We start from the raw sequence: 23,579 nt of genomic DNA, 5'->3' as shown, positions 1-23,579 counted from the left end.
GGAATAAAATAACAGTCTATTGCTCAAGGCTATTGTCAGTGTCTCCTTGGTGTTTCATATTCATAGAATCATGGAGTCACATAACACGGAAACTGACCCTTTGGTCCAACTCATCCATGCTGACCAAGTTTCCAAATATAAACTAGTTTCTGGATCAGTGGTGCTGGAAGAGCACAGCAGTTCAGGCAGCATCCAATGAGTAGCGAAATCGACGTTTCGGGCAAAAGCCCTTGGTCCAACTCATCCATGCTGACCAAGTTTCCTTATATAAACTAGTACCTCTTGGCTGTGTTTGACCCATATCCTTTCCTATTGACATACCTGTCCAAATGTCTTTTAAATGTTGTAATTGTACCTGCATCTATCACTTCCTTTGGCAGTTCATTCCATATATGAATCACTCTCTGTGTGAAAACGTTGATCCCTTTTAAATCTTTCTTCTCTCAACTTAAAAATATGCCCCACTGCTCTGGTGAAAATACCTTTGCTAATCACTGTACTTATGCCCTCATGATTTTATAAACCTCTATAATGTCATTCCTCAACTTCCTACGCTCCAGTGAAAAATGTCCCAGCTTATCCAGCCTCTTTTTGTAACTCAAACCCTCCAGTACTGGTAACATCCTTGTAAACGGGGTGGCACAGTGGTGTAGTGGTTAGCAGTGCTGCCTCACAGCACTAGGGTCCCAGGTTCAATTCCAGCCTCGGGCAACTGTCTGTGTGGAGTTTGTACGTTCTCCCTGTGAGTGGGTTACTCTTCAGAGGTTCGATGGTGGGCTGAAGGGCCTGTTTCCACACTGTAGGTAATCTAAATCATTTGTGAATTAATTTAATAATATCCTTCCTAAAGCAGGGTGACCAGAATTGTACACAGTCTTCCAAAAGTGGCCTCACCAATGTCCTTTACAACTACAACATGATGTCCGTACTTCCCCCTCTATTTTAAAATCAGCATCTAAACCCAGCCCTTTTGAAAACAGAAAGAACTGTGGATGCAGTAAATCAGAAACAAAAACATAAATTGCTGGAAAAGCTCAGCAGCTTTGGCAGCATCTGTGGAGAGAAAACAGCTTAATTGCTGAATATAGCAAATAAATTGTAGTTCTGCACTGAAATTCACAAACAAATGACAGTAACAGTTTTGAAAACTTACTTGGCCCACTTCAAAAGAAGTTCACATCAATATCGCTTCTAAAGCAAAAGTCTCATGTTAAGTAACATGTAACAGTAACATGGAACAAGTAAAAGAGGGGGTCCCACAATCACACTTCTTTTTATGGAGAGTGATCTCACCTTCTTTATCATTTTCTAAATATACTTGTTGTTCCATCAGCGTGACTTTCTAAAGAGAGAGTTTCACCGTCGGGACCGTTTTCTCACTATCAGCACCATCTCCTATACAGAGGGATCTCTATTTAGATATTGTGTTCCCACTTGGTACAATTTAAAAAGTGTGGAAAGGATTAGTGAAGGAATATCAGGGTTTAGGACCATGAAAACTGAAAGAACAGCCAGCATTGAAGGGACAATGGAACGAGTGTTGTCCAAGAGGCCGGATTTGGAAGAATACAGAGTTCTTAAAGGGTTGCAGAGCTATTGATGGTTGACTTATGAAAATGGGGTATGTGATGCTAACAGGAAATCCGAACAGAAATGTGTAGTAATGTGACTGATGGTGTACAATGTTAATGCTGTAATTTCTTTATAGATATCCATCAAAACAGGAAAACTTCATAAATTTTGAAGTTCTATCAGATACTATAAACACGTTTTCTGGTCAGAATGAGAAATTCAGAAAGAGATCATTCAGAGCAGACCACCATTACTTTCCAGAAAGGTCCCTGAAATGACAATTATCACTAAGACAGAGCATGACCTCAGCCCTCCATCACCCATCCCAGCTCTGTCTCGTTGGTTTGTTCTCAGAAAGCGAACCCATTTTCTCCCTTTCACACCTATCCTTTCCACCTATTTTACATCACCATCTCTTCTTTGCCACCATTGGCTGACTTTTGTCTTCTGTGGACTCTCACCAGCTGTTCCAGTCTCTCCTCTTACCCCTCGGTCTGCAGCATAAAACCCACCTTTTTCTAGCTCCTTTCACTTCTGCAGATGCAGATGATCCCATCTGGGCAATTAGGGATGGGCAATAAATGCTGGCCGAGCCAGTGACACGCTCATCCCATGAATGAGTAAGTAAGTCTCATCTGCACCCTCTCCAAAAATAGAAATAGAACAGTCCAGCACAGGAACGGGCCCTTCAGCCCACGATGTTGTGCCAAGCATGACAGCAAATTAAACTAATCCCTTCTGCCTGCCCTTGGTCCATATCCCTCCATTTCTTGTATATTCAACTGCTTGTTTAAAAGTCCCTTAAATGACCCGATTGTATCCGCCTCCACCTCCACCCTGGCAGATGACTGTGTAAAAAACTTGCCCCTTACATCTCCTTTGAACTTCCCCCTCTCATCTTAAATGCATGCCCCTAGACAGTCTGAACCTTTCCCTGTTTCAATTGGGGAAAAGTTCTGACTGTCAACCCTATCTGTGCATCTCATAATGTTATAGACTTCTGTCATGTCTACCCTCGGCCTCCGCTCCTCCAGTGAAAACAACTGGGGTTTTCTCCCCTCTCCTTATAGCACATACCGTTTAATCCAGGCAGCATCCTGGTAAATGGGATGGGTGATGGCCTAGTGGTATTATCACTGGAACGTAGAGACCTCGTTAATGGGAACTGGGGTTTGAATGCCACCATGGCAGATGGTGGAATTTGAATTCAATAAAATGGGTGGAATTAAGTGTCTAATGATGACCATTCATCCATTGCCAATTATCAGAAAAACACCTCTGGTGTTCACTAACGTCCTTCAGGGCAGGAAACTGTCATCCTTACCTGGTCTGACCTACATGTGACTCCAGACCCACAGCAATGTGGTTGACTCTTAACTGCCCTCTGGGCAATTCGGGATTGGCAATTAATGCTGGCCTAGCCAGCGACCCCCTCATCCCATAAATCAGTAATTAAACCTCATTTGCACCCTCTCCAAAGCCCCGCATCCTTCCTGTAATATGGCGACCAGAATCGAAACATTAACTGTTTCTCCCTCCACAGATGCTGCCAGACCTGTTGCATTTCTCCAGCATTTTCTGATTTTATTCCTGCTGTTGTTTATTCAAGAGGGCAAGTGCATTCTCTGCCGAGGCACAGTGTTGATCATGGGGGACACACATCCCACCGTTTTCTCTTGTGTCGGAGGGTACCTCCTTTGTCCTATTTCCTTCCCAGCAGCCCCTACAAAGTACCCCAAATCATCAAAAGCAGTACAGCAGTTTGACATGTAAACCTTGACATTGTGAAAGCACCTACACATGTTCCTTTCTTGTTTCTGCACCATGCATTTCTCTCAATTAATATGGAGTCTGCTTTTAGTACACGACCAAAATGAAAGGAGAACTAGTAATCCTGTCTCAACTGGGTGTAGGCCAGAAAACAGCACTGTGACCATTGTACCGAGCTTCCAGTTCAAACTGATAGGTGGCTAGAGAGCAGCTGATTGGGTCTGATATCTGGATCAATATTGAACATGAGCTGAAAATAAATATTTAAACATGTATGGTGGGGGGTTGAGCTATGAAAAATGAAATTGGATTTGCAAAAAAAAAGCTTTTATCATTTCAAGCCTTTCAGATGTAGAAAGATGGGGGGGTGGCAAAAAAAAGACAATTTTTTTTAATGGAACGATTGAATGCAGTTTGAGTGTTTGACATGTTTCCCTGCACTTTGTACAGCAGTTAAAATGGGGTCCAAAGTCCAATGGCTGCAGGAGCGGATGGATAAATGTGAACCCAGGAAAATGTGCCCAGTTCGAATGTAAACAGAGGAACCGAGGCTACGCTGGTGATGACCAAAGCGGGTCACTTTCTGGTTTAGAAAGTAATGGTTTTGGTGACTTACTTGTTTTTGGAAGAGCTTGCAATTTAACTGAACATGTGGAAAGAGTTCCAATAACATCAAGGGACATCTTGTCATGGCGAGGGGTAAATAAATTGGAACTAAAGAGGGGGAAGAGTTACAAGTTTAGGCTGAGTGGGGGTTTTTGGGGGGGTAGGTGTTGGTGGGAGATGGTGACCAAATTGACAGCCTTGCAGCAGGAGCTGGTCAATGCATTGGTCGGCTCTGGGCTCACCAAAGAGACCCTGGTCGAAGCTCTTCAGGAACTGGAGCCTTATCCAGCTGGCCAGGGCGAGGAGGCTCAGGGCTCAGCGCTCAGCATCCTCCCCAGCGGTGTCTCCAAACCCGAATCCCTGCCGGCCTTACTGAACGGCCACTGCCACCCCGACAAACTCTCCGGGGACGAGAGCTCGGAGGACGGCGACGATGACTACGACACTCCGGCCATCCTGAAGGAACCGCTCAATCTCAGCCCCGAGGAAGCCGCTCAGCAGAAGGCGATCGTGGAACAGTTTCTCCAGTAAGGAACCCTCCCACTTGTTTTCCCCACCGTTGATGTTCTGTGAGAACTTGTTGCTGCAAGTACTGTTCCCTGATCTTGTGCAGCCCATTCTGTGCAAGTGTGATGGGAAACCGCTTGGCTGAATTAGGCGTGCCACAACTAGTTACTAATTATCCAAGTGATTGTTATTTCTTTGTGCTTTTTGCAAAATATAAACTACAATAGCATAGCCGTCCCTTTTTGCTTATATTTGATCATTAACTACTGATTATACAGGGCGCCCGGAAGTATAACAGATATGGAATGCCTGCTCAGATTAAAGTTATATCCTCGTTTGTTATTAATTAATTTGTGGGCAATGGTGTTGGCAATTGTCTATCCCCTTCGTGCAAGGTGATTGTAACAAATTCACGCCACTCAGCGACCCTGTGTCAAAGTCTGGGTAAAAAGGAATTAATGTTTACCCTTTTTATAACCCTTCAGATTGAGTTCCATTTATAATTAAATCTTGTTTAAAAATGAAATGATGAAACTTCATGGGGGGAGGGGTGGTATGTAAAAGAAATGTCTGTTACAGATCCTGAATAGTCACATTAAAACATTGCACAAAGTGGGTTAATACAGAAAATCATCGATTTCTCACTCCCCCCCTTTGCGTTAGAAAGGCCTGCTTCTAACTGGAGTTATTGCAGTGCGTTTGTGCATGACTTGTGTGTACTAATGAATTCTGTTGGTTTAGCAAACTACAAGAATAGTTTTAAACAAGTATTGAATATTTGAACAGTCCTAAATAATTATCTTGTTGTCATCACATCTGCAAACCTTCAGAATCGCAAAGTTCTCCAGTAGGTTCAAGCAAGTTTGATTGTTTTTTTTTAAAGTTGGTTATGACTAGCTAACAGTATAGTTTTATTTAGTGCAGTATAGTTTGGCACTGATGATTGTGATTTGAATCCATTGATTGTACCATGGGGTTATTGTGAATTGGATACATTTCATGAGCGAGGGTGGAAACTGGCAGTTCACTGGGCGGGTCAAAGTGTTGTTTAGGCTTGTTCTGGGGATGGCCACTAAACAGTCAAACCGAAAGCGAATCACACTCCGGTTAGATGCCTAATCGGGATAGCGATTGACAGGCAGGAGAACGGCAGGACAGAGCCCTTTAGTAAATCTGGCAGCACCCAGACAAAGGACAAATGGAGTTTGTCAAAGCAGGAAAAGACGCGCTGAAACTGGGGTTGTTGTTTGTTTCAAGATTTGGACTTTGCTCCGGCTGCAAGTTTTATCAGTAGCTCAACATCAACAGTTCAATAAAAAAGTAGTTCAGGATTGGCACGTATTTGAGGGAAACCGTACGAGATGTTGTACAAAATGGTTGATTTATAAACAAGAATATTTTCACAGTATTTTCCAGGCTGTTTGAGTGGAGTTGAAAATATTTCAGGTCTGTGTTATAGAAACTGTCTAATTAGTCTGTTTCAGACATATTATTATTCACTTCAGGAGCAGGTGGGACTTGAACCTAGACCTCCTAGCTCAGAATTTGGGATCTGTCACCATTTCAGAAGAGGCCTTTCCCCGTCTGGTTTCAGATAGACCCCAAAGCATTTTATGCTGCAGTTTGAACAATTGCTGAACAGAATTTATCTCATTTCAAAACCGCCTGTGGTAGTGTCTGAGGTGGCCCAAAGACAGGTGCATTTGCTCATCAAGAAACAGAACGAGAGAACCACAGAATGGCCACAGCACAGGAAGAGGTAACTCGGCCCACTGTTTTGGTGCTAGCCCTTTGCCAATGCAGATAATATGGTCTCACTCCCTTGCCTTGCAAATTAATCCTCTTCAGATACTGATCCAATTTTTAATTGAAAATTACAAATGGATTGGCTTCCATGCTCTTTATACACATCGCTTCTTTCACCTCTGCCATTTTGCCTGCTCGGTCCCTTTTATCAATAGGACCAGCTTCTCTCTATCTGTCCAGGTTTCTTCCTGATTTTGAACACCTCGATCAAAACACTTCTCCAAGGGGAACAGCTCCAGCTTCTTCAATCTGTCTTCATAACTAAAGTCCCTAATCTGGATGGCATGTTGGCTCAGTAGATGACAGTGCTATCTCACAGCATCAGGGACCTGGGTTCAATTCCACCCTTGGGTCAATGTGTGGAGTTTGCATGTTCTCCCCTGACAGTGTGGGTTTCCTTTGCGTGTTCCAGTTTATGGAGATAGGTGAATTGGCCATAGTGTCCAGGGATGGTTAGCCATGGGAGATGCAGGGGGTTTGGGTGACAGGCTCTGAGAGGGTCTCCTTCCACACTATATAGGGATTCTATGTTCTGTGGAATTGTTTCCCTAAACCTTTTCTGAAATCCCGCTGAAATAGTTTCACATTTTAAGTAATTCCCTGAATTGGACAGTGTACTCCAGGTAAAGCTGAACCAGGTGTATCAGATCTTTCATGCTTTTGTTTCCTATGTTCCCTCTTATAAAGCCTGAGATTCTGTAAACATTATTAACCCCTTCAGTCACTTTCAGTGATTAATGCACATTTACATCTAGGTCCTTCTTGGAATTGTTGATGTAGGTGTGACCATTTTTCTGCATTCTTCTCAACACAATAAACCCCTTCACTATGTTAACTGCCATGTCTGACTATTCCATCAGCCCATCCATGTCCTTTTTAAAATTTTACTTTATCCTCTTTGCAGTTCACAATATTTCTAAGTTTTGTGCCATCTGCAGATTTAAAAGTGGACCATGCACACCAAAGGCCATTAGTATACAACAAGAAGCGGGATCTTCAGTAGCTTCAGTTGAATAAATGTGTACTAGCCACTTAGAGTCATAGAGATGTACAACACGGAAACAGACCCTTCGGTCCAACCCGTTTAGGTCTCATTCCTTTACACCCTCCTTGCCTGCGCCTGATGATTGCAGTCACAAAATCTTTTGATAAATTTGAAGAACCACAATTAGAACTGCACCGAATAACATTTCTTGTTTACCGCAAAAGAAGAACATTTGGACATCATTCTTCACAACTTTATCCCTTTTCATTTATACCGGTGAATATTTGCTTTAGCATTTCTCTTGCCCCAGGTAGAATATCCAGCAATACTGCAAACCAGTTTCTGACACATATTCACCTCCTTGTTTCTATATTTAATGGTCATATACTTATTGCAACCTGGAATCTCATTTGCCATTTTTGTTCTGTTTCCTTTTGTCTGCACTTCCACCTGCCACAATGTGTATTTTTCCATTGTTATCATCTCATATGGTCTGAAGGAATACCTGAGACTTGATGGAATGAGAGGATGGTGGATGATGGATATTCTAATGAAGAGTTAATTGAATTTGAATTGCTTATATAAATATAAGAAGTAATCTGTAGGGTGTGAGTTTTATGCAGTGTGGTTATCAGAAATAAAGCTCTCACTAGAATTGTGGATTTGGACTCTGTGTTTAAGTACAGTTATCTTCTAGTGTATAATGTGCATTCCCTGTGGCCAGATCAGGGCACCACACCTTAGGATGGATATACCTGTCTTGGCTTTGGGCTGAGTCCAGGTAGCAGAATGCTACCCTACTCCAAAGGTGAAGAGATTGTAAACACTTGGGTTGGATTCCCTGAAATTAAAAAGGTTAAGAGTTGAATTGGTCACAGGTTTCAAGATATTAAACAGAACTGTTGGATAAATAGCAAGGAACTATTTCTGCTTTAGAGGCGTATCTTTCATGAGTGAAATTCGGAAACACTTGTTGCTTCAAAGGAGCTCAGAAATGTCTTCTGCAAATAACAACTGATAGCCCAATTGTGAATTATAAATCTAAGTGATAGATTTTTGTTAACCAAAAGCGTTGAGGGTTTAGGAATGAATTAACAGATCAGACATACTCACACTACATGACAGGGCAGGCTCAAAGATCTGAAGACCTGTCCCTGTTCTTGTGATGTTCATTTTCTTTCGAAAATGTATCATTTCACTGCATCTGCCAATTCTCTAACTGTTTAAGTCTTCCTGTGATTCTTGTTTTGCTTTTTTCCTTATTTTGCTATGCCCTTTAATTTGGTGTTGTCAGCAAATTTCAATACCACAATGGGCACATTTCCCTCTTCCTTGTTCAAATGGATCTTTAGGGTTGCTGTAGAACAATAATTGATTGATTGTGAAGTAAAATGCACGCCTCAAATTAAACCAGGCTAATTTTCTGTCAGTAGAAGTAGTTAATAAATAAGGGAATGACCTACTTGATTGATTCATTCATTCATTTGCTCACGTCATTGGCAATAAAATTGCCATTCACTTATCACCCTTAAGGTGGTGGCGAACTGTAGCCTATTGTAGCTGTTTTGATCAGATTGAGTGAATTATAAGCCCATATCAAAGAACTGTTGGGATTCAATCTCATTGCTGTCAGTCTGCAGCTATACATGGACCAGACAAGTTAACAATGGCACATTGACTTCCCCTTAAGACATTGGTGAACCAATTAAGGAGATTTTGCAGCAATCTATGAATCCCATGGTCACCATTACCAATACTTACTTTTACTCCAATTCAGTTTGTCAAATAGATCTGAAATTCCCAAAATGGCATGATAGGATTTGAACTCTCACTGCCAGGCCAACCATCTAAAAGCAACCACTTTGCTAATGCCCTCACGTAACCGCGAGCATAAAGATGCAGGAAGTGGCTGAGACCCCATTGACACCTTCCTGGGTGGAGACACTGATGAGGTGGAGAGATGTGCACATGAGAAAGCATGTAACCTAGAAATAAAAACCTAGACCACACTAGCGTTTAATAGTCAAGGTAAAGTCTAATGGGATTGAGGCTAATATAGTAATATGGATAGAGGATAGATTAACAGACAGCAGAGAGTGGGCATAAATGGAGCATTTTCAATTTGGGTATGAGTGAAATGACATAAGGTTCAGTGCTGAGCCAACAGCTCTTCATAGTCTATATTAATGACTTTAGATAAAGACTCTGTGAGTAATATGTCTAAGTTTGCTGATGGAAAGGTGAGCTATGGGGGAAGGGCAAAGAGGCTACAAGAAGATTCAAATAGGTTACCTGAGTGGGCAACAAGATGACAGATGGAGCATAATATGGAGAAAGATGTGAACCCATAGAATCTAATCCCTACAGTGTGGAAGCAGGCCATTTGGTCCATCAAGTCCATACCAACCCTCTGAAGAACATCTCACTCAGACCCAAACCCCCTCCCTAACCCTGTAACCCTGCAATTCCCGTGGCTAGTCCACCTAGCCTGCACATCTTTGGATGCTATGGGTAATTTAGCATGACTAATTCACCTAACGCACACACCTTTGAACTGTGAGAGGAGCATCAGGAGGAAACCCACACAGATGGGGAGAATGTGCAAACTCCGCACAGATAGTTGCCGGAATTGAACCCGGGTCCGTTGTACCATGAAATAGTAGTGCTGACCACTGAGCCATTGTGTCACAGTTTGTGGCTGTAAGAATGGAGAACTAGAGTATTTTTTTTCAAAAAATGAAGCCTCTTGATTTTCAAGGAGTGTGCTTGTTCAGGAAAAGCACAAAGTTAGCATTTAAAGTTTGGGAGAAGATTTGTAGCTCGGGCGCTCGTTGTTGTGGTTCTGTTCGCCGAGCTGGGAAAGACTATTCATCTGCACTGTCTGTGGAAAGGGTGGTCATCCAATTTATTGTGGCACCAGGGAATTCTCAAGTCACCGCAGTGATTGGGTTTTTAAGTTGCATCCTGGCTTGATCCATGTTCATTTGAGGCTGTTTCTGCTTACGTTAATAACTTCCAGTCCCACTGTAGAGGTTAATATGCTGGAGAAAAGTTGAATAAATCAGTTATGTATTCAAAACAAATGAACAAACTAGCAGTGGACATCTCAAATCCAAAGAGAAAAATCACGAGCAATACTTTTGACTTTGCAAAATCCTGAAGATTTGCTGTCAGTATCAGTGCCCTCTCTCAGACCAACGTCCTCAGCATCAAGGCACTCGTTATGGTCAATCAGCTTCATTTCGCTGGGCCACCTCTTCTGTCCACCTGATGTAGGACTCCTAAATCCAACTCTCTCCACTCTAAGCTCCACCATGGCCAAAGATGTGCAGGTTAGGTGGTTTGGCCTTGCGACATGCAGGGTTACAGGATAGGGCAGGAAGTGGGTCTGGGTGGGATGTTTTTCGGAAGGTCGGTGTGGACTTGATGGACCGAATGGCCTGCTGTAGGGACTATATGATTCTATGGCAAGCAGTCACTGGGAGGGTGGAGAAAGTGCTTCAAAAATGCCCTCTAAGTCTTCCTGAAAAAACTGCATTATCCCTACCAACTCAAAGAGATCTTTATTTGCCCAGTGAACATAACAACCACCTTGGGCATTTCTGGCAGATCACTAGTGGAGGCCAAACATAAATGGTGGAAGAAGCATGTGGAACAACAGAGTGATCCCACACTCTGCCTCTCCGCCTGCCTTGGTAGTGCGTGCAGATCCACCATGAGATCAGTTAGTCACTGCAAGACCTACAATTCTGGTGTGGAAGAGAGTCATTGTCAGTATTGAGGGTCTGCCTAAGAATGAGAAGGGCCTTTGGAGAGAGATGGCTGCCAAGGTTTGGCAAGTGCAACACTATCCCTCAACTGTACGATACTTGGCTGATATAGATGTGGATTGATTTTTAAATACTTTTTACATTTTGGCGAAATTCAGAATTCAAATCCATGTCTCATGTGGAGAATTGAAGAGATTGAGAGCTGGCTTTGCAGAATAATTTTCTAGCATTTAAATTTAATACAGACGAGGTATGTTGATTCAATTAAGTTGACAATCTGTACTTAAATTTGTACAGAGTGATCTCTGGATACATGCTAGGGTGCTCCAGTTCCAACTGGTTATGACCTCTGGTTATGTGATGACAGCTTTGTAAATGTTGAAAAATAATACATTATCCCCTTGTTTTCCAAAGGTAGTGAAAATGCATAAGAATTGGGTAATAACAATATTATTTGTACAGAGACTTTGAGTACAGACATCTACGAGTCCAGGTATTATTTCAGTAGCTTAACAACTCTTCCAGGTTTTGTTGTGGTACAGATTTATGGAGATGTGGATTTTGCCCTTGGCCATTCTCAGTCTTCAGACGTGTCATTCATGGTTTAGCTGTGTTTGACTTCTCTCTCCGACTGTTATTGTCTGGGTGTGTTCTTTCATGTTTGTTGTGCACTTCTCTCTGCAGGTTTCTGGTCATTCTCAGTGGAGGCTGTGACTTTATAAGCTGTGGGCTGACTGTCTAATTTGTATAATTGTGTGGTAACCATGATCCTACTGTGTGGCAATCCTTTTGACCAACATACAAGTGTGGTAGTTCAGCAGCTCAAAGAATCCCTACAGAGTGGAAGCAGGCCATTCGGCCCAATGACTCCACTGAAGAGTGTCCCACTTCCCTATCCTTTTCCCCATACCCAATCCACCTAACTTGCATATCTTTGGACTGTGGGAGGAAACCAGAGCACCCAGAGGAAACCCAACAGGGAGAATGTGCAAACACCACACAGACATTTGCCGAGGGTGGGACCGAACTCAGATTCCTGTTGTTGTGCAGTGGTAATGCTAACCACTGAGCCACCCGACATGCTGAATGCTGCTTATGCATCATTTTCATCCTGTCTTATTCGTTGAGAAGTTTGTCCTGCGTCTCAGAGAATTTTATCGATCTCTGCTTATTGATGGCGGAAAGGATCTTTAGGATAATGGCTAAAGGGCATTGAAATGCTCAATAAGCATATCAGGAGGCAAAAATCAGTCATCACACTGAAGACTGGGAAAAATTCAGAATCCTGTAAAGGACAGCTAAAAAGATAATAAAGAGAGAAAATAAACTAAAAGGGCAAATCAGGGAGAAATATTAAAACTGACAATAAAGGAAGAGGGAGTGTCCAAAGTGAACATAAGCCCTTTAGAAAATAGATTTGGGGGGTTGGTTATGGGGAACAAGGAAATGACAGAGGAGTGAAACAGATATTTTGCATCAGTCTTTATGCCAGAAGATGCTTTGAACATCGCATCGATACTAAAGAATATTGGGGAAGAATTAACTTAACATCACCCCCACTAGAGAAACCGTATTAGACAACCCAATGGGACTCAAGGCAAATACAATCTAGCAGGACCAGGAGACTCATCAGGATTCTCAAGGAAGTAGCTATAGACATAGCGGATGCGTTCATCGTATGTTTTCTTGGATTCAGGACAAGTACCAAAGGATTCGAAAATTGTCAAAATCATGCCACTGTTCAAAACAGGAGCGTGTCAGAAAGTGGGCAACTGTAGATCAATTAGCCTAACATCCATTGTTGGAAAAATATCGGAATCAATTATTGAGGAGGAAATAGCAGAAAATTTGGAAAATTATAATGTAATCAATAGGTCAGGTGTGGGTTGGCATTTGGGTATGATGGGAAGACCGTGAAGGGGTGGCATGTGAGGTAAATAGGGGAGAGGGATAAGGTGTGAGGGGCTAAGGTGGATCTGTGTGAGGTGTTAGAGTGGGAAGTCAGTGAAGGGTTTGGGTGGCAGATGGGTGGATAAAGATGTAGGGGGGTCAGGTGGGTAAGGTACTAGGTTTTGTGGTAGATGACGAGTATAGGGTACCAGGTGGGGGCACGAGACAGAAGGTGGGTAAGATGACATATGGGTGGGGGGGAAGATAGAAGGTGGGTGAGAGGGTTAGGGTGGGGAGAGTAGGTTGAAAGGTGGGTAGGTGCCAGGTGAATTGGGTGGCAGGTGGTGCGAGTGTACGGGCAGATGGTTAGTGAGTGAAGCCAAAGGGTCCCCGGTGTTTGTGGTGCGTGTAGGAAATGATAAGCCCTGGTATGTGTCATTTTGAGTGATTGAGTTGTTAGTTTTGCAGTTTCCTTCTCTAACTGCTGGCATTAATTTCTGGAACATTTCCTATCTAACTATACAAGTAAGTAAGTGGGCACCATCTGAAACCTCCAACTTTTAATCAGAGTTGAGTTCTTGTCTTTCAGCATTTCTCTTGCTGACTAATGATCTATGAGTAGCTTAATGTTTCCAGGTAACTACTGCCACTTGGTGCACTGGGACCCCTGAGTATCCATATCTCACCTGATCTCAAGGCACCACTTTAAGGGGATTGGGAGTTAGTCCTGTGTTGTAGTAAAGTTTACTGTGTACATAGGCAGAAGTGGGTACTGCAGATATTGAAGATTAGAGTCAAGATTAGAGTGGTGCTGGAAAAGCACAGCAGGTCAGACAGCATCCGAGGAGCAGGAAAATCAGGATAAAGGGCTTTTGCCCAAAACATTGATTTTCCTCTCCTCGGATGCTGCCTGACCTATTGTGCTTTTCCAGCACCACTCTAATCTTTACTGTGTACATGTTCATCCACTATTCATTTCACCAGCACTAATAGCAATGGTTCATAATGAAATAATGAGTTAGTCATGAAGTTGAGGCTTGATCTTTTACTCAGCATGTTTTAATGTTTGAATGCCAGTTGTGATGATTTCTATAAGCAGACCAAGTCTTCTGCGGTCTACTTCCTTATCCGCTGCTGAAAATGTGTTGCTGGAAAAGCGCAGCAGGTCAGGCAGCATCCAAGGAACAGGAGATTCGACGTTTCGGGCATAAGCCCTTCCTTATCAGCTGTCCAAAATAATTTGTTATTTTCCGGCCTGTTCTAAAGATTTTTCTCAGGGGCCTGCTTTTTTTCAGGACTTTGTATTTTGGTTTTGAGGGGTTGCTTTTTCATTCTCGCTAGCTAATTTATTTGGTGATGCAGTCATATGGCAACATTATTGAATATGAGTTATTTGGACTCTCACTTCAACAGCCTGAATAATTATCATTTTTGTTTAAAGGAAGGCACGCATTACTTTCTCAGACAGACAGGGCAGAATTTAAATTGGTACAATACAGCAGGCATAAATTGGCGACAAAAGTGTTTTTCAAAGTAACTGATACAAACTTCTACAGTGAGAAAGCCATCACCCTAAACACATCTTTTCACAGGCTGGTGAAATCACAACTAGTAAGATACCATCACACTTGTACAAGGCTGGAAGGTTTTAATTAGGCATTTACCACCCTTTTACTGCATCTCAGATCTCAAATTCAAACATAAATTGAACATTGGTGCTCTGTTCATTACAAGAGTGTTCCCCATATTGTTCTTCATGGACGAGCTTTTGAAATCTGCAGCTTTGTGCTAAAGACATTGCATTTATTTTCAAGGAATGAACATCCACTTCGTAACCAGTTTTAAAATTATTCAACCTCTTTTGCAGCAGCCCTTTCCTGCTCCATTCTTCATAGGTTTTTTCACCCTCTTTACACCCATCTCCCCCTTTACTCCCCCCATCTTCCCTGTCTCCTCCTTTACTCCCCCATCTCTCCCATTACTCCCCCTTGTCTCCCCTTTACTCCCTCCGTCTCCCCCTTTACTCCCCCTCTCTTTCATTACTCTCCCTGTCTCCCTCTTTACTCCTCTGTCTCCCTCTTTACTCCCCCCGTCTCCCCCTTTACTCCCCCTCTCTTTTGTTACTCCCCCCGTCTCCCCCTTTACTCCCCGTCTCCCCCATTACTCCCCCCCCATCTCCTCCTTTACTCCCCCCGATCTCCCCCCTTACCTCCCCCCCGTCTCTCCCTTTACTCCCCCATTTCCCCCTTTACTTCGCCACATCATTCTCTCTGTACTTCCTCTCTGTTCCTTCATCCACTTTGCTGCTCCTCTCTCTTCTCAAGTCCCTTGGAGCCTCCTTGTCCTCCCCTTGTAATTTCCTTCTCACCTTCCTTCCTGTTCGTGCAGCCTCCTTTTCCTTCCCCGCGATGCTCTTCCACTCATGGGCTGTGTCTCTCTCCAGTTTCTTTTGAGAGAGAACCAGCCTGTTATTGGAGGACCAATTCTCTCCCTGGGCAATATTGGTCGCCCCAATTGAATTTTTCGAGGTGTTTGGAGGTGTTTTTAAGAGGTGAATTTATCCCCTTGTATGTTAAGTGATAGTCCTTAAGCATGGTCTAACCTGAAATGGAGTCAGTCTTGGATCAACAGTGTAATGTTTGCTTTTCATTCAGAAGATTGTCAGTTCAGATTTCACTCCAGGGAATATAGGGCATAATGTTGGCCAATACTCCAGGGTATTGAAGACAGAGGTTTACAGTGAAGCAAAGGGCCTGACTGGCCTTGCAGCCAGAAATTTTGTCCTGTCCTCAAGACCGCACGGAGTTATCCCTTCATCCTGGTCAATATTTATCCCTCAACCAGTATCACAGAAAGAGAGTATCTGGACACTATTGAATTCCTGCTTGTGGCATTTCACTGTGCATTAGTTAAGAGGTTGCCTGGCATAACCACACTTGGAAAAGTAACTTGTAAATGTGCTCAGGTCATGAATCTGAAACTATGGTCTTCTTTACATCTATGAGATGTAGTTAATGGGTTACACAACTTGTCTCCTATTTCCACACTCTCTTATTTCTTTCAAAATGGAGATCAATATATAAAGGCCAAATCCAGTGTTGGCTTTACTTATTAGTTAATATATAACAGAGGCCAACAATATATCAAAAGCCTGAAAGGGCTAAATACTTGAAAGCAATGAATTTACAGTCAGTTGATAAGGAGTTAAAATCTTCTGGAATATTTTTTCTCAGAGTTTGATAAGGGTTACTATTTCAACTTAAGGTTGCTCATCACTTGGTTCTCCTTCCAAATCTAATAAATCGGTGAAATGTAATCCTATTGTATTATGGACCTTAAATCTTCCATTAGAACAAAAGACATAGAACATAGAACATTACAGTGCAGTACAGGCCCTTTTGCCCTCAATGTTGTGCCGAAGCATTTCCTACACTCATTGAACTCATAGACCTTTGCTGTCTGAGCTGGGATTATTATAATAGGAACTATCTTAAACATTTCATCTGATTGCATACTGTGACTGCGCAATTGAATTGATTCCTCAAACAAAGCTCTTGTGTTCTACCTAGTTCCCAGATCAAAAGCTGTGGTTGGATGCTATGGACAATTGATTTTTTTCTGATGCTAATTTGTAAACATGGTCAAGAGAAAGTAAATACTATTTGAACGTAAGCATGGGGTGGCACGGTGGCTCAGTGGTTAGTACTACTACCTCACAGCACCAGGGACCTGGGTTCAATTCCAAACTTGGGTGACTGTCTATGTGGAGTTTGCACATTCTCCCCGTGTCTGTGTGGGTTTGCTTCGGTTTCCTCCCACAGTCACAAAGATGTGCAGGTTAGGTGAATTGGCCATGGTAAATTGTCCCATCGTGTTAGGTGCATTAGTCAGAGGGAAATGGGTCTGGGTGGGTTACTCCTTCGGAGGGTCGTTGTGGACTTGTTGGGCTGAAGGGCCTGTTTCCACACTGTAGGGAATCTAATGTAATAATTTCAAAACAGTATGACACAACAGGCAGAGATATCATTACAGTGTCTTAACCTGTGGTGGCCTATAATTCCCTTACCACTTTGTCATATCTAATGGTGTACATCAATTGTCTGCACAGAGGAGGCCATTCAGACAATTGTGTTAAAGTCAGCTCTAGGGATTGTGTGATGTTTCACTATTATCAAAGTATTATTTGGAATGTTGGCCCTCTGAATTGCTACTTCATGCTTTTGTTTACCAGGTTCTAAACATCTCAAATGTATGAGAAAGACATTTCATTTGATCATCGTTAGAAGTAAAGATGGTATTTCAGAAGAAACCAGCCCATGCAGCTTGAGGAGAGAGGATGGAAATGCGCTCACCTCTGATGTGAGGCCATCACATTATTGAATTTCAGTGAACGCCCTCATATTGATGTGTAATCCTTGTCTACATCAAGTATTAAAAGCAACATTTAATTATCAATGGGACCTGACTGTCACACTCGTAACAATTCAAAAGCAGGGCTCAAAGGCAATTGAGCAAGGAATAATCTTAGCAACTACTAAGTTTGTAATAACCAATTCTCAATCGCTGTTTCCAACCCTCCCCCAAAAACCCTAACCACCTTTCTAAACTGCTTTGCAGGCGATGAACTTCAAGTACAAATATAGCCATTGTTGTAATGTAGAAGAGACAGAAACTAACCAATCATAAAAACAATGTGATAATAATTGAATTCTTGGTGGAGTTGATCGAGTGATAAGTATTGGTCAAAATCCCCGACCTTTCTTCCATGTAGTGTCATGGGATCTTTAATATCCAGCTGAGATAGAACAGTGCAGTACTCCTCTAGATTTTTGTCCAATCTTGATCAGAGAGGTACACATACTGACAATTGTGAGTCCGCGGCAAGAGTAAAGCCACTGATCTGAGGCTGACAAGTCTCAGCAGTGTGCAGTGTCATCAACGCACTCTGGGGGAGGGTGCTTCATAGCTGAGCGAACCGGGGTCAGATATGATCTCCAGATGACTAGTGAGGGGTCCGCATTGACTCTGAGTCACTGGGAATGGCATGATGGTACTTGCCATTCGTCAGCTGAAGCCTCGATATTGTCCAAATCTTGTTGTATTTGAAATGGACTGTTTCTGTACCTGTGGAATTGTGAATGGTGCTGAAAATGTGCAATCAGTGAACATCCCCATTTCTGACCTTATGATGGAGAGAGAGTCATTGATGAAGCAGCTGAAGATGGTTGGGCCTTGGGCACTACCCTGAGGAACTCCTGCAGAGATGTCCTGGAGCTGAGATGATTGACTTCCAACAATTGCAATTATCTTCATATGTGCCAGATATAACTCTAACCACCAGAGAGTTTACCCCCAATACCCATTAATTCCTGTCTTAAAGGACTCCTTGATGCCATGGTCAAATGTGGCCTTGATGTCAAGGGCTGTCACTCTCTCCTCCCCTCTGGAATTCTGTTCTTTTGTTCATGTTTGAACCATGGCTGTAATGAGGTCAGGAGCTGAGTGGCCCTGGTGGAACCCAAATTGGGCACCACTGAGCAGGTATTGCTGAGCAGGTGCTGCTTGATAGCACTGTTGAAGAACCTGCTTCACTGATGATCGAGATTATGCCTGGGTTAGATCTGTTCTACATTTTATCTACAGGACGTACTGGGCAATTTTCCCCATTGTCGGGTAGATGCCAGTGTTGTAACTGTACTGGAACAGCTTGGCTAGGGGAGTGGCATGCTGTGGAGCACAAGTCTTCAGTGTTATTGCCGGAATGTTATTAGGGCCCATAGCAATTGCCATATTCAGTGCCCCCAACCATTTTCTTGATAATATGTGAAGTGAACTGAATTGGTCAAAGACTGGTATCTGTATCACTGGGGATAATTGGAGGAGGTTAAGATGCATCATCCACTTGGCACATCTGGCTGAAGATTGCTGTGAATGCTTCAGCTTTGTCTTTTGTACGGTTTTGCTCGGTCCCCCCGTTTGTTGAGGATAGAGCCATTTGTGGAGTCTCTTCCTCCAGTGAGTTGTTAATCATCCACCACCATTCACACCTGGATCCGGCAGAAATGCAGAGCTTAGATCTGATCTCTCGGTTGTGGGATCGCTTAGCTCTGTCTGTCACTAGCTGCTTATGCTGTTTGGCATTCAAGTAGTCCTGTTTGGTGGCTTCACCAGGCTGACATCTCATCTTCAGAGCTGCTTGGTGCTGCTCCTGGCATGCCCACCACACTCTCCATTGAACCAGGGTTGATTCGCTCACTCGAATGGGGGATATGGTGGGCCAGGAGGTTACAGATTGTGCTGGAGTATAATTCTGCTGCTGTTGATGGCCCACAGTGCCTCATGGATGCCCAGTCTTGAGTTGCCAGATCTGTTCAAAGTCTTGTCTTACTTAGCACGGTGATTGTGCAGCACAGCATGATGAAGGGTATCCTCAAAGTGAAGGAGGGACTTCATCTCCTCAAGGACTGTGCGATGGTCACTTTTACCGATACTGTCATGAACAGATGCATCTCCAGCTGGCAGATTGGTAAGGACGAGGTCACGTGGTAAGGACGAGGTCACGTATGATGTCTTGATCTATGGCCTCAGAGCAGTTCCCTGGGGCTCTCATTAGTGGTCCAGGAACACTATCACTATGCCACCATCTCCTCTCCTCCTTGCTGTGTGGTCTTCAGCATTCCCTACTGGGGCCTTTGGAAAGACTTCAATATTTTATACCTGCGTGTGAAACTTGGGTGGATTCCTCGAACTGCTGTAGGATGCCAATGTAAACACTTTAACAAGATTCTCCATTGATTCCAATCCTAGACATTCATTTCAAGGACCATTTTTAATTTGTGTCAGGGGGTATAGATGTTAATAGGTAGATAACCCTGCCCTCCCCCCGACCCCAATCTTTCCTCACCGAACATTTGCACACGTACATCTGGCAGGAGGAATATAGATCTTTTCTTTCCTGTTCGGAACACTTAGCAGCCTAAGTTACTATGGCTACGTGTAGTTGTGTCAGGACATACTGAGCTGAAATGGCAGAGATAGCTTTGACAGTCCTGTTCTGTGGGGATTAGTGCCACATTGGCAGTGCATTCACCCACCCAGTCATTAGGGGAGTGAGCCGTGATTCTCAATGGAAGAATCCGTTAGATTGAACTGGAAATAAATGAGTCGATGCACTGTTTTGCCATTTCAAGGGCAATTAAATAATAAACTGTCTGACTGAATGTTTGTGCTAACAGTCAGTATTGAAAATGAACAGTGTAAAATAGAAGATGCCAACGGACCATTTACCTGGGGGAATGCACACTTAGTGATTTTGTAGACATTTCAGTTATTTTCATGTTTTGTTTCACTTTATTGCTGATTTGGGCTTTGCTGAGAATGATTTTCCATAAACAGAATGCTACAATTTGGCCCAACATGCATTATTTAATAACTTGTGATATTAAATGGCTGCTGGGTGGTCTGGAAAAATTGACAAGTCTGTAACAAAATCCGGTAGCAACAAGGAATTGCCAGGTTAGATAATGTATTCATTTTTAGATGTCCTGGGTCATTAGGAGCTAATATTTTTAACATTAAACTGTTCAAACTTTAGAAATGGGCGATCATACAAACTGGAACCCATTTGGTGACGTAAAACCAGTATAAATAATCTTTTTGTCTAGCCTATAATCTACCAAATCTGCAACCTTCACCAAAATGAGATTGACAAAGGGATTTGATCCGTTATTTTGTTTAACTGATTTTATATGATGAAACAGATTAGATTTAAAAATAACATTATATGGCATTTTGTGTATGAGGGGCCTCAGGCCTGAGTAACAACTCAAGTGTAACCATTTATTTCTAATTCTGTGAACTCCATCTGTGACAGGGCATGGAGGTTTGAGTTTAGTATTGTGACCATTATAAATTAATGTCACAATATTGGTATGTTTTCTGGGAAACTTTGCATTGCAAGGTGAATTTCTTTTCCACCTGGTTTTTCTTATAAATGGGAGGGACAAAGAATATTCCGTCTTGTGAGACAATATTTAGTATTCTAACAGTATTGCTAGTTTCTTTCAAACAAAATAAATTGTTCATTTCTATTTGCATAATTTGTAGTGATGAAACTAGAATAAGGGGTTGCAAGGTAAGAGATGGGTGTGTAGTTTCCTTATGTGATTCCCTATGACAACCACCACCAGAAGTAGAAACGTGGAATACTACTGGGGCCAGAAATTGGAAATAACATAGATCCTGCTGGGAATACTCAGCAGGTTATGCACTATCCATAGAGAGCAAAACAGTGTTACAGTTTCAGACCTGTCATTGAGTGCTGTTGGAGCTCCAGGCAAGCAGGGAGTATTCCATCACATTCCTGACTTGTGCCTTGTAGAAGGTGAACATTATTTGGGAAGTTGGGATGTGAGTTACTCACCACGGTAACGCGAATCTCTGACCTACTGTAGCCACAGTATTTATATGGTCAGTCCAGTTGAGTTTCTGGTCAGTGATAACCCCAGGATGTTGACAATGAGGGTTCCAGCAATGGTAATATCATTGAGTATCAAGGGATGATGGTTGGATTCTCTCTTTGGAGATGATCATCACCTGACATGTGTGGACAAATCTTATCTAACATTTGTTAGCCGAAACCTGATTATTATCCAGGTTTTTGCTACATTTTGACATATATACCTTCAGTTTCTGAGGAGTTGTGAATGATGCAGAATGTAGTGCAATCATCAGCAACATCCCCACTTCTGAGCTTACACCAGGGAGGGAAGGTCATTGATGAAGCAACTGAAGATAGCTGAACCTGAGACATTGCACTGAGGATTCCCTGAGGAGATGTCCTGAGTCTGAAATCGTTGACCTCCAACAATCACAAGCATCTACAGATGGCTCGAACCACCATAGAGTTTTCCCTGATATCCGTTGACTCCAGTTTTGTTGGCACTCCTTGATGTTATACTTGATCGATTGGTGCCTTGATGTCAAAGTTAGTCTTCTCTGAAGTTCAGTACCTTTTGCATCAAAGTTATAATGAGGTCAGCTTTGTATGCCACTGTACTGAATGCTTTTTTGAAAATTCAAATATGTTCCATCGCTGGTTTTTCTTTATCAATCTTAACAGTTTCATCCTCAAAAGCTCCTAGTGGATTTATCAAACAAATTTCTCTTCCATAAGTCTGGTGTTTAATCATATAATGACTTTCTGCGTGCCTTTTTGTGATTCCTTCATTAATAGATTTCAACATTTTGCCTGCTACTGATGTTAGATAAATGAGTCTAAATTTTCCTGTTTTCTCCCGTCCTCGTTTTTTAAGCATCAGTGGTATGTTTGCTACATTCCAGACCTTGAACTGTTTGAGGATCTAGATCCATCATTGCTGCCACATAATCATCAATATTCTCCTTCTAGTGCTCCTTGGTGCCTTGATGTCAAACCATTCTCCTCTTCACTTAAGTACTTCTTTGCATCAAGGTTATAATGAGGTCAGCTTTGTGTGCACTGTTTTCAATGTTCTTTTGAAAATTCAAACATTGCGTACAGTTCTGGTCACCGTATTATAGGAAGGATGTGGAAGCTTTGGAAAGGGTTCAGAGGACATTTACTAGGACGTGCCTGGTATGTGGAAGGATGGTCTTATGCGGAAAGCTGAGGGACTTGAGGCTGTTTTTGGTGGAGAGAAGAAGGTTGAGAGGTGACTTAATTTAGACATTATAAGGTAATCAGAGGGTTAGATAGGGTGGACAGGGAGAGCCTTTTTCCTTGGATGGTAATGGCCAGCACAAGGGGGCATGGCTTGAAATTGAAGGCTGATAGATATAGGACAGATGTCAGAGGTAGTTTCTTTATTCTGAGAGTAAGTAGGGGTGTGGAACGCCCTACCTCCAACAGTAGTAGACTCACCAACTTCAAGGGCATTTAAATGTTCATTGGATAAATTTATGGATGAAATTAGAATAGTGTAGGTTAGATGGGCTTCATATTGGTTTCACAGGTTGGCGCAACGCAAGGGCTGAAGGGCCTGTACTGCGCTGTAATGTTCTATATTCTGTGTTCTCTCCCTGAGCTCCAGCATTGAACACACTGTTTAAATGTACTATTGGTCAAGTGTTGAAAGTGTATCTTCACAACCATCAAAATTTCTGCACTTAGCTTTTCTACTCCTTAAAGCTCTCGGTATTCTTGCCCTAGCGTTGCTACTCTTAATTGTTTAAGCTTCTTGTTTTAATTCTGTAGCTACTTGTGATTGTTTTGTGATTGTGACTGGAAGAAATTCCGATTCTGTGTCTAATTTTGACAGCACCAGGGAGTGAACATTCATGCCTGTTCTGACTCACATTTTACTTCAAAGTTGCGGTTCTAATTCTTCTAACTCTAATTCTGAAAGCAAGATTCAGGTTAGTTGAGGGTTGGTAAGCAAGGCCATGGAGCATTGAGAGCTGGGCCAGAGCCCAGTAAGAACAACCGTAGACTGATGGGGATTAGATGAGCATAAGGAAGGCGAGGCGACAGTGAGAGAGCTCAGGCAGTGACTGAGATATGCGAGCCTGACTCTGCAAACCAATCCATCTACTAACCAATCAGTAAATATAAACACACAGAGACCGATTTAAATGTAGATTCTTTTCATTGCTTGTCCACCTTCGTGTCTTTTAATAAAAACAGAAGTTGTTGG

At 42.5% G+C, this 23,579-nt stretch overlaps 1 protein-coding gene across 1 annotated transcript in view; it reads left to right on the top strand.

Annotated features, from left to right (window-relative positions):
- The first annotated feature begins 4,125 nt into the window (after positions 1-4,125).
- hnf1a (HNF1 homeobox a) overlaps positions 4,126-23,579 on the top strand; it is a 204,353-nt gene continuing 184,899 nt past the window's right edge. The window contains exon 1 of the mRNA XM_060844157.1: positions 4,126-4,475. Within this exon, the coding sequence (XP_060700140.1) occupies positions 4,126-4,475 (350 nt within the window). The remainder of the gene's footprint in view (positions 4,476-23,579) is intronic.

This window comes from Hemiscyllium ocellatum, chromosome 24 (assembly GCF_020745735.1).
Source record: "Hemiscyllium ocellatum isolate sHemOce1 chromosome 24, sHemOce1.pat.X.cur, whole genome shotgun sequence".
Classification (NCBI taxonomy): Eukaryota; Metazoa; Chordata; class Chondrichthyes; order Orectolobiformes; family Hemiscylliidae; genus Hemiscyllium; species Hemiscyllium ocellatum.
This window is presented reverse-complemented; position numbering and strand designations above follow the sequence as displayed.